General features: G+C 42.0%; 1 protein-coding gene across 2 annotated transcripts; it reads left to right on the forward strand.

Annotated features, from left to right (window-relative positions):
- The first annotated feature begins 85 nt into the window (after nucleotides 1-85).
- Nucleotides 86-11,401, forward strand: nedd1 (NEDD1 gamma-tubulin ring complex targeting factor). 2 transcript variants are annotated; one of them, XM_010883788.4, is made up of 16 exons: nucleotides 86-400; nucleotides 3,522-3,665; nucleotides 3,944-4,038; nucleotides 4,147-4,263; nucleotides 4,416-4,556; nucleotides 6,754-6,983; nucleotides 7,189-7,393; nucleotides 7,655-7,829; nucleotides 7,920-8,045; nucleotides 8,171-8,224; nucleotides 8,746-8,850; nucleotides 8,975-9,198; nucleotides 9,451-9,634; nucleotides 10,223-10,364; nucleotides 10,446-10,512; nucleotides 10,622-11,401. In XM_010883788.4, the coding sequence occupies exons 2-16, from the start codon at nucleotides 3,530-3,532 to the stop codon at nucleotides 10,724-10,726; spliced, it is 2,106 nt and encodes a 701-aa protein (XP_010882090.1). In that variant the 5' UTR covers nucleotides 86-400; nucleotides 3,522-3,529; the 3' UTR covers nucleotides 10,727-11,401. The 2 variants fall into 2 exon arrangements, with proteins under 2 accessions (XP_010882090.1, XP_010882091.1); XM_010883789.3 differs by having other exon boundaries at nucleotides 87-400; nucleotides 10,232-10,364.
- Nucleotides 11,402-11,814: the final 413 nt, after the last annotated feature.

The raw sequence follows: 11,814 nt of genomic DNA on the forward strand, positions 1-11,814 counted from the left end.
TCTCGCGGGAGTGTTGCGTCGCTGACCTTTCCAAATGGAGTTGTGGGTGGAGTATTGCCAGATGGCATCGTTTCCCGCTGAATTGGGATATTTTTAATGACTGTCCAGACAAAAATGGGCTTGGCTGGGTGGATTTGCAGATAGGGTTGTGAAGTATAAATTGCGTTTCGGCCGTTTTTTTTTTGTAGAGTCCGTGGGTTATTTTGCGCTAAACTCTTAATCAAATCTGGAAACACTGTGTGGGTGTTTGCAGTTGCTCATTCCTTTTTGTACGTTATGGTATGCCGTAGTTGCGGTTGCTGGAGCTACAGGCGCTCAAACTCCTGTCAAAGCAAAGCTAGCTAGTAGTATATAGTTTTGGAAAATTCATATGAACATTTCACGAGAACATTGATAACAAGTAAGTTAACCAATAATACTGTAATGAATGCCATTAATTGTGGAGCGCCTATTTGCTAATGTCATGACTTTCAGATTGATAACAAGTTAGCGTATTATACCCACAGCCTGTGTGTATGTAAACTTTGTTGAACTAGCTAGCTGGCTAATATTACTCTTCTTCGGAATACAGTAGCTAACTAATCTGAACTAGGTAGCTAACTTTAACTAATTATAGGCTAACTGGCTAGTTAGTCGGTTAAGTAGACGTCTGAATGACTGTTTTAGCAGCTTAGTGGGACATTTTGTACGTTAAATATTAGCTATAAGTCCGACCATTTTTTTTTTGCTAGTGTACTTAGCTAGCTGGCTACCACTGTACTGTAACCGGTGATCTAGCTGTTTACATACAGACGTTATTGGAATTGCGCTCAGATTTGTCACCATCATCAAATATAGCTATGTCAAACAAAGCCAAAACTCTTTTCAAAGTTTAACAATCTGTGAATATAAATGCATGAAGACTAATGAGTGATTCATTTTGAAAACATTTTTGGGTGAAATAACCTATACAATGGCCCTTTGTTTGAAGGGACTCCATATATTATTTTATCAATATATGGAGTCAGTATAATTATGTATTCTAGAAGGTCAGGTCACACATTTGGTAGCTGAAGAAGTACAACTTACAATTGTCCTCCATGATGGAAAAGAGACTGTTTTTGTCTGTTGAAAGGAAAATGTGTTATTTGGGGGGTGTTTTTAGTCTCCCTAGATAATTATGAGTGATTAGAAGTGTTTCAAACATAATTATGCACCAAAGCAGTCTTTTTTTATTTAGTGCCAAGGGGTTGGTTCAATCATCAGGGTTTTTCCTGATTCAAAATTAGGCGAAGGTGATACCCTGCACTCCAACTGGACGCCCCTCTGATTTACTTTATATAATATCTGGATACATACTTGAAAAGGAGAACTATTATAGTGTTAAATCTGCCCTGTTGTCCATGTCCACTTGAACAACTAATGCACATTAAAATGTCCTCCTTAATGCCAACCAGAATACAAGAACTCTATATTTTCTTTACATGTTAACATGTTACATATTTGCTCATTTCTATCCTAATGTTTTTTTTTTTCTCTGCCTGTCGATGACTAGTAGACATTTTATTGGATTTAAGTGCATCCAGCCTACAGTTTTTGCTTGCCGGTTTTCCTAAGCCTCCAAACACGTTGCCTCCGGAATGCTTCTAGCATACAGAGCATATCATTCCCTCTTCATTATGTCTGAGCCACCCGAAAAGATTTAGCCATTGAGCATCAAAACTATGTTTGTTAGAAGATATAGGAATCACATAATAAAATAGGAAATCACTCATCAAGCTTTATAATTAATCACAGTCAGTTATTTGTATATTTTTACACTGTATATTACTTAGAAAATGTTGTTGGGGACAGTAGCCTACATACCCTAATCTAATCATCTTTTCACCAGTCATCTTCGTCTAACTCATGCACTCTGTTGAAAATGATCTGTGATTCTACTAGCCGTCGTCTGAAACGTAAACATGTTAAACGTTATGCGGATTGGATGTAGTTTAGGCGTTATTACATTTTATAGAAATATTTTGACAAGCTTGGGCGTAGAAGAACTAGGATCCACTTGTTTTTCCAACGTTGCTCATCTCCGCAATGTCGGGCTGGTTAGGTCCTGTGTGCAAAGATGCCAGATCAGGCAGTAATCTGTAAAATCTGCTAATTAAATGCTCAAACACTATTTATTCTATACTTTCCTATCTGTAAATTGACCCTCCCATCCCTTTAAAAATAGTCCAATTGTGGGAGAACCTACCCATCTGGCAACAATGCCAATAGGATTTTTTTCCCCTACTATGGTCACATTCGTTGCCGTATCTTGCTGGTAGGTTTTTTTACCATGCCGACACACAGGTGGTGCGAGATTTTGGGAAGGCGGCCTCTGAGTGTTATATACAGGAATCCCTGAATATTGATTGAGCTTACTGTCAAATCTAAAAATAAGTAAGTTTTCTCACAATTAGTAAAAATTACAGCAGCAGGGAGCCTTACTAAAATGTTGTTCCTTCTCAAATGTGTTATTTATAAAAAAAATTTATAGAAATGTCTGCTTCTGGTAATTGGAAATCACTATGAATTCTAGAATTTGTGTGATTGGCTTACACTAGGAAATGTAAAATAGCCTGTTTCTGCCGGTGCAATGGAGAAACTGTTATGTTTGCGTCGCGTGAGGACATCAAGAATTGAATAGCACTTATGATACATTAAAACCATATGAATGGGTTTTTAAATAAATGTATAGGAAATATAGCAGCAGTAAAGTTTCCCTTTAACTTCCAGTCAGTTGACCACTGCACAGTACAGAGTCATCGCCAATAGATGCTCAATGGTCAACCCTGTCAGTCACATGGCATATGGTTATGGGTAAGGTCACATTAAAACAGTGGTTTGATAAGACTCCAATGTTTTTAACATTAGAAAAAAATACAATTATTGTGCATTTCTTGTGATTCAAACATGTTGGGGTTTGAGTTGTGATGTTTGAACACGACCTCCATTCCTGGCCAATACTCCATAGCAATACTCATTTAAGGCTATATGTGTGTACTACTGCCTCTAGTAGTGAACATAAAGATCCATATACAGTGGTTTAATTACAACCAGCTTGCAACAATAATTGTTTTCATGTTGTGATCATGTGACTCAATGTCTATTGTCTAATTTACTCAAAACAAAGACATTAAGATCATTAGGAAGCAACTGAATCACTAGGGTGGTGGGATTTGTAAGCATTCGGAAGGAAAAGTAATTATTTGTTTAATAACTAATATAACTTTTTTTAGATTGGTATAATATGGAGTCAGCTGGCTACTCTGGATGAATGTCTCTGCTAGGGAAATGACATAAATATATGTGGAATTATTCTCTTAACAGCCTTTTCTTGCTAGATGAAGGAACTTTTCTCATTGAGAACACTGCAAGCTTAAGACTTCTTTGGCTCTTTGCCACCAACTTGTTTTTCGGCAAATGTGTCTCATTTTGCATCCCTTTGACAACAGGGCAGTTTGTGCTGAGTGCCAGCCTTGACAGCTGTCCTTGTGTCTCTGCAGCTGTTGCCATGGACGAGGTGATGCGCCTGGTGTCATCGGGTGACTGTGTGAAGGTCTGGGACTCTGCCTCCCTGACAGTGTTGGAGCAGTTCAACCCTCACAGCCCTACACACCCTGTGGCGCAGGTGTGCTGGAGCAGCAACAGTATCCAGTAACAAGACCCTCTTGTCTTTGTGTTTATCGTGGTTTCCCCTCTGTGTTTGTTATCGTGGTTTCCCCTCTGTGTTTGTTATCGTGGTTTCCCCTCTGTGTTTGTTATCGTGGTTTCTCTTTTGCTCTTTGCTGCTGTCACATTGAGTGGCGAGCAGCCTGACCTCACACCTTTATGCAAACAACTTCATCAATTCAATCCTTTTCCGGTACGGCTTATTCTGTGCCCTCAACAACTATGAGCAGTCAGTTTCCCTAACTTGATTCCTCAGATCAGTACCTTGTAAGTGCCAGCAGTATAGGAGACAAGCTAGTAGTATCCAGTCTCAAGTCCTCTCCTTTCCCAGTTGTGGAGCTTGCAGAGGGGGTAAGTGTACAAGGCCTGATTGCCTGTAGAAAATACACTATTTCAAATCCATTATTTTGCCTTCCGGCATTATGTCAATTTGTTACATTATCAAAATTGTGTCCGCAGAAAAAGCAGACACGTGTGAGTCTGAACTCCACATCCCAGTATCTAGCGAGTGGGGGGCTCGATAACTCTGTCAACATCTGGGACCTGAAGGGCAAGAGGCTTCATCGCACCCTTAAAGTACCTTATTTTTTTCAATGCATTTCTCCAGGACGCTATATGCAGTCAAACCACTGCACATTTTCAGGCAACCACTTTCTGTATGATGAGACATTTTCAAATTAGCTATTATCATTGCTTAGGTTCTAGGAGTAATCACTCTTTCCCACCAGGACCACAAAGAGGAGGTGACGTGTGTCTCTTTCAATGGCAGTGACAGCTACATCGCCTCCGGTTCCACCAGCGGTGATATCATCCTTCACAGTATCACCACCAACCTGTCCAGTAAGGCCTTTGGACACGGCACCAACCAAGTGAGGGTTCTCTTTGATGCCGTCAACAATCCAAAAATGGCCTTTTTGCTTCTCAAATTCAGACCCAGCCACTGGGTGGTAGGGGTTGTTACTGTTCATCAGAGTTTCTGCTGCTAACATTTCACCGTGGCACTCCTCCATGGCAAAACCATTGCCGACACGGTAACAAAAGTTGCAAGCAAACATGGTACCATGGAAGTTTTGTTATTCCCATTAATCGAATTTCTGTTGTAAATAGATATGTTAATATAAAACACTCATATAGGTATTTGGTTATATAGGTATTTTAATTTCCATTGTAAAAGTCCAAGTTGCCTGCATGAATACAGGTGCCGTCTTCAGCTAGAATGGAAAGACCTGTGCTCAAAACACAGAAAGTGCCTTGTCCTGTCACGCAGTTAAAAGTTATTCTTTTTTATCTAGATGCTTTGTCTAAGCCTATAGGTTCAAATATTCTGCAATGAATTCTGAGGTAACAATTTTGGCTCAAGCTTTGTCAATCAGAAATATTGAAATGGTTTGCACTCACTTATTAGTTCTTCACAAACAACACCTTTCTGACATTATTCATGAAAGAAGGGAAAAAACCTGTTAAGCTACATGTGATTCTTTGTGCTCGTTCCGCTCTTTCTATAATCAACATATTTCTCTTATTAGGTTACATTTATTTTTCTCTTCGCTCTGTGCGCTTCACGGCTTTGTGCGTACAGACTGCGGGTCAAGTAAAAATAAATTCCGTAGGAAACGCTGATGTTCATCCAATAAATGTCACCAAAAAGTAATTCCATGTAATTTCATCACGCCATGATGTCCACCATTGCAAATTGTTCTAAAATTGCTTTTGTAGTTAGAAACCAATTCCTGCAACCAAATGTTTTTTTGTTCCCAGAAATTGTTGTATGGAGACCTTTCTTACACTGCTAAAGCTTTAGGGAAACAGTCTAGTGTATTATGAAAGTATATGATATAAAACAATTTAGGAAATATCATGTTTTTAGTAATATTTATCATTAAATCTAACCCAGCCCAATATAATTGTCATGGCAAATAACTATCTAATGTGTTTTTGAGACTTTATTTACCACTGAAGGCCATTCTAGCACAACATTGAAAACATGTTGTTCACCAGGAATTGTCTAATCAGGGTTTCTTAATGAAAAGCTGTTCATTTTTCTCTAAAAGCTGCAATGTAAACAAATGTTCATTAATTACACACGAGACCTGGGGCCGTATTCACAAAACATCTTTAGGATAAAAGTAGTTCCTAACTCCTAACAAGTTAGGACACGTCAGTCCTATCTTTAGGGCTCCTAAATCTTTGGCTTAAGAGTATTTAAGTGTTTTAGCGCTAAAATCAGCTCCTAAATCTGTGAAAAGTTAGGAGTAGTCAAGAGGACTCCTAAGTCACTAAGATCAAATCACAAACAATCCTAAAAGGGCTGCTGCCTGCAATCGGCCTGCAATAGATGGGACACATAATTGCACAAATTATTTCGCCATCAAAAGATGAACGTGCATTTCTTTGAGTTGCCAGACATGACAGGCTGAAGATATCTTGATTAGTCAGTATGTCATTCTTGGTTTCATGTTTAATCGGTGACACTTGGCCTACATTTTTATTTGAACGTCTTTTATTTCAATATGGCAACATGACATCCTTCTACATTATTAATTCACTGATACGATATCATCCAAAGCAATGGGGTCGACCCCACCCCTCTTTTAGCTTAAGATTCCTCCCCATTCATTAGTGAAGTTTGGTCTTAGCAGCTTTGTGAATAGATTTTAAGAGGAAACCCTTAGCTAGGAACTTTTAGTGCTGTTTGGGAGTCCTAGTGGTAAGAGAAAATGTTTTGTGAATACAGCCCCAGAGCAATTAATTGACAGGTCATGATGAACAGTGGCATCTAGTGGGCCAAACCAGGTACTTCCACACGTTTCCGTTTCCATTACATAGCAAACGCTCTTAACCAGAGTGACTTAATGAGTCAAACATTATCATACTGGTCCCCTGGTAGTGGACCAAACTACAGTGGCAGGCACATTTTATATTTCAAACTACAGATAAATGTTACTATGTCGAAATCCTTATTCTAGAGCATTTCGAGGGGAAACCTTCCTAGAAAATAAAAGACAACGTTGTCCCAATTATATTCTACCCGGAGATCTAAAATGACATGGTTTCTCCTGCCTTTAGCCCATCCACGACCTGAAGTACTCAGTGGTGAAACGTTCCTTGCTGGGCAGTGTGTCAGACAGCGGCTCTGTGGTCCTGTGGGATGCCAACACTCAGAAAGAGCTGCATGTGTTTGACGGCGCCCACAAGGCCCCCGCCTCGGGCCTGGCTTTCTCCCCTGCCAACGACCTGCTGTTTGTCACCGTGGGCCTGGACAAGAAGATCGTCTGCTATGACACCTCTAGCAAAATGTAAGATTTACTGTTGCCTAAACTGTCAAGTCCTACTGTGAGACTAGGGGAAAGTTTGTTTCACTTTTGCTGTTGACAAGCACTCTTCCTGCTTGGTTGTTTTCTGTCGAGCACATTTACATTTCAAATGGCCGTGTTTGCAAAGGGATTTGTAAGCTGGCTGCTTCGTAGCTTGACACCTGTCCCTTTGCGCCTCCTCTTGCAGTGTTCTCCGCAGCATGCGCGTTGAGTCCCCACTCACAGCTATTGACTTCACTCCGGACGGGGCAGGGCTGGTGGTGGGCTCCACTCAGGGCAGACTGTACATGTACGACCTGCGCAACCTCAGCGCCCCCACCAAGACGGCCCCCGCACACAAGACCTCCGTCACCAGCCTGCGCTTCCAGAGCTCCCAGAGCAGACACCTCAAGGTAGGGGACGCTGCTTACCTTTCAGTCTGGACGTTAATGCCATTCCAGGTTTGGGAAGTTGAAAATGAATACATGTTGTTATACATTTATACCTATTGGGGTTTTCAAATAAATGCCAATTAAATTGCAAGACAAATTGTGAATCTAGTAAAACATCTGTATTTATAAACACGGTACTAGGCAGACATGGACAAAAAAAGAACTGGTGTGTGTTACTGATGTCAATAAAACCTTTTTAAACAAAGCATGTCTGTTTTTAAGTCCAGTAAAATAAGTTCCAGCAAGTCTTCCAGCACTCACACAAACAAGAGGATCTCAGCCAGACTTGGTACCACCTTAATTCCAGCAACAACCCCCAGTTCTACCTCCACAACCCCATCTAGCCAGCCTGCACCCCATGTGGGAGACCAGGGGGATGGACAGGCTCAAGGCACAGGTCAGACCCACTCCAGTATCTCAAATCTGAGGGTGCCGGACCAGCCTGCTCACTGTGTGTGTGTGTGTCTGTGTGTGTGTCTGTGTGTAGGCTCCAATGTTGGGGTGTTCTCCAGAGAGGGGGAGGGCCAACCAGTGGTTGACCGCCTGCCCAGTCTGGACAAGTTCAGCAGTGTGGGTAGAAACAGCCTGGACATCTTCTCCCCTGTTAGAGATGGTGAGCTGCTCAGACTTCTTCTCATTTTCACTTAAATACTGGTTTCTCAAGTTGGGATTTTCTTATCAGTCTCTCTCCCAGTCCTCTCTTTTTTTAAACTGACAGCCTGTTGTCTTTGTCTTTAGATTACAAAGTCCACAGAATGAGTGGAGAAGATCCTGGTGGAATCAAAGGGAATGGTGTGTGTTTTCCTCCATGTCCTCCCTTAAAACAAAGTTACTGTCACGGTCTCAAGTTACTGTCATTGTCACGGTCTCAAGTTACTCTCTTGCAGTACAACTGCATTATTGCAACCAGGTGTTTGTCTGTCAGTTGCAGACCCTCAGTGGCTTGGCAAGGTGCTTGGAGGAGACATGTCTTGATCTTCCACTATTTGACAGCAGCAGTAGAGTTGTTGCAATAAGGGGAGGCCATAATTGTGAATTGGACGTCATAGTTGGGAGGGGAGGAATATTTGGTGAAATAGTTTAAATAAAATGACAGGTTGGCCTGAAGTGCTAAGTATCAGGTGAACTTGACGTAATACACATGATTGAGCTATTTAAGGGCTTGGTGAGTAGTTGTTAGTTCTGGGTTAGGGCACAATGTTCACCCTGTGGGATTCTCCCCAAAAATGGAAGAAACACTCCTTTACACATTCAACAAAGATCCCTGTCCTCTGTCCTGTATATTGGTTGACATTTGTGTCTGTGTGCCACAGGGACCAGTTTGGATATGTTCTCCAGAGAAGGAGAGGGGCAGCAGAGCATGGAGAAGTTCAAAGTGGGACGCAATAGTCTGGACATTTTCTCTCCTGTCAGAGAGGGTGAGATTCCATTACCCTATTCCAAAGTTTGCATTGGTCTCCACAGAAAACACTCAAACCTCTCCAAACCATTTAAAATGTAATGTACAAACTAATGCTCTCACGTTGTTTTCGGGTTTAAAAGCCAATGGAATGACCGCAGATGCATCATGTGGGAAGAAAGGAAATGACCTGGACTTTCTCCCATCCTACTCTGGTGGACCGCCACACCGCAAGACTCCCCTAGGCAACCCTGGAGGAGGGCGCTGTTACAGCCCCCTGTCTGTCTTCCAGACCCCTCCACCAATCAAAGAGGAGGAGGCCTTGTCGTCTGCACCAGCGCAGACCGACCCAAATGATTTAAAAAGGGTCAGTCTACCTTAGTCAGCTGTAATACTTTGAGTTAAGCCATTTAAACCTGTTTTATTGTGGTCCTGGGGGGGGGTTTCACAGGTCAACACCAGACCTCATACAAACAGATTACTGGATTCATGTGTTATAGTTCGGCTGGAACAACACAACAGTTATGTTGTCTGGATGCTACTGCATATAGTTTAAAATAATGGATGCAGGGTTTGTCAGTAGTGAGATGGCAGATCAGGATTTCTGTTGTTTTGACAGAATGAGGTCAGTCCCAGTCTGGAGGGTGACAGCCCCACTGTACCCACATCAACCAAGGCCTCACACAGCCATCTGGTACCGCAGTTCTTCACCCCCGACGCCGGCCTGAAGAAGGCCACTGATGTACAGGCCCAGTTGAGCAATAACACGCCTCTCAGGGGGGCATCACCCACTACAGCTTCAGGTTAGTCAGTGTGGGTGAGAGCTGTAGATGGTAACATTTTAGAAACATATTAGAAATTGTATGGTCCGAATGCTGATTGGCTGAAAGACTGATATGACATCACACCGCTTTTTACAGTTCTAATTGGTTACGTCTCAGATGTGGTATATGTTCTTAGCCCCAAAGCCCAGCTGAGGCCTGTATTCTGGAAGATAACCTCTTAGATTGTGTCCCCTCAAACCTGGAATGACCTACAGGATGACCTTAGGTTGAAGGATACTGTGTACATAACACATTTTAGTGTCTGACTGAACATTTTACAGTGAACTGTAAATGTATTTTTATTTTATATTGTCTTATGTTTTTGTTGTAATACAGGGCACCAGTGTAAATGAGACCTCGGTCTCAGTTGGTTTTCCATGTATAAATAAAACCGATTCAGGCTTCCCTGTGTTGCTTTGGGCCTAAGAACAGTCTTTTTTTGCTGTGGTACTATATTGCCTTATTACTTCATTTTTGCAAGCATGACTGTGTACGTTTGGTATTCCTGCTGTATGCTTCTTGTGTAGTTGGAACTTAACTAATGGAAAATTCCCTGTCTGTGAGCTGGCCCTGCAGTGTCTTTGGCAGTGGCTTCTTCTCTGTCTAGAACAGTGGAGGCTGTTGAAACAGAGGGTGGAGGCGCTCCACTCACCTCCCTGCAGATTCAGTTCATCCGCAATATGATCCATGAGACCCTGGAAGACTTTAGGTGGGTGTGCTTTCTCACAGCAGATTACCCTCTCAGCGAAATCATTTTGGATCTTCTTGGCTAACCCTGTGTCCTCCACAGGGACGCCTGCCACCGAGACATAGTGAACCTCCAGGTGGAGATGGTCAAACAGTTCTACATCCAGCTGGTATGTGACACATGGGCCACCACACACACGAGACTCAGACGACACTAGCCAATCTAGTCGTCATTGCCTGTTTCCCACTTGCATCCCTTGGTTCATTACTGTGTTACAGAACGAGATCCACGGCCTGATTGAGAAGTACTCTGTCAACGACTCCCTGGTGGAAGAGATCGAGAAGCTGAGGGAGGAGAACAAACGTCTCCGAGCCAATTACTGAGGTCAACCGGATGGACTTACCGCCGCATCGCTACAGTTGTTGTCGTCCCCTCTCAGAGTATTCTGAAGAGCTTTAGGTCCAGTTGGAATTATCGTGCCAGAGAAAGAAATGAAGACCATGGGTGCCTTTTTGTATCCCTGCAATCTCTTTATAAGGGACCCTTTTGTATCTTTACCACACTTACGTCTAACTTGCCCTGGACTCCTAAGTGCCTAACTGGTAGTTAACCAGAATGTTGTACCAAGTGTGCTGTTATCACAGACATCAGTGACTGGGCCCTGGTAGTGGCCTAATTCCAAACCGATCTCCACCATGCATTTGGTCCTTGACGACTCTACTAAGCAGATCTGATATGATGGATAACGGACAAGTGAAAGTAATGTCGACAAGTGCCGCTTTTCAACATGGTATAGACCAAGTTAATGTTATCTTTAGCTTTAAGTGGCAGACTGAAACGAGACGTTAGGGCATGGCTTTGGTGGAAGACAATCATGATACTGTCTTTAGACCAGGCAAGAAATAAATGCCTAATTGGTTATCGATTTCTTATAGTAAGCAGTGGTGCAAAGTACCCCTCTGTGAAGTGTGCTTGTATCAGCAAGTTTCTGTCCATCATAGCTATTCATTTTGTTATCGATGTTTTAAGAGGATAATAAATAGCAATAATTACACATACATTTTCTTCATTTAATTCATTCTGGTTTCAATGTGACAATCAACTGTTCCTTGGTAATTTTACTTAACTCTTACAAATTTTGGGATTATTTTTTTTTTCATCTAGGGACAAAGCATGGATTGTAAGTCGTATCTAAAATTTGCAATTTCATCTACTCGGGGTAGTTGAGCTGACCAATAAGTAATCTACTTGTGAGAGCATCTGTAATGGACGTATAACCACACCAGACGGGACTGGATTAACCTGGTCGAAGTACTGAGGGGTGTTCTGCCCCAACGTTGCTTGATTTACTTTATTCTGGAATGGCTGCATCGAGAGAGTAGAACAGTGCACCTTTTTCATTCAAATATGTGTTTGTAAATTATGCACCAGGTTGCCTCATGGACAACATGAGTGATGCATATTATGGTCC

Source organism: Esox lucius, chromosome 19 (genome assembly GCF_011004845.1).
Source record: "Esox lucius isolate fEsoLuc1 chromosome 19, fEsoLuc1.pri, whole genome shotgun sequence".
Lineage (NCBI taxonomy): Eukaryota > Metazoa > Chordata > Actinopteri > Esociformes > Esocidae > Esox > Esox lucius.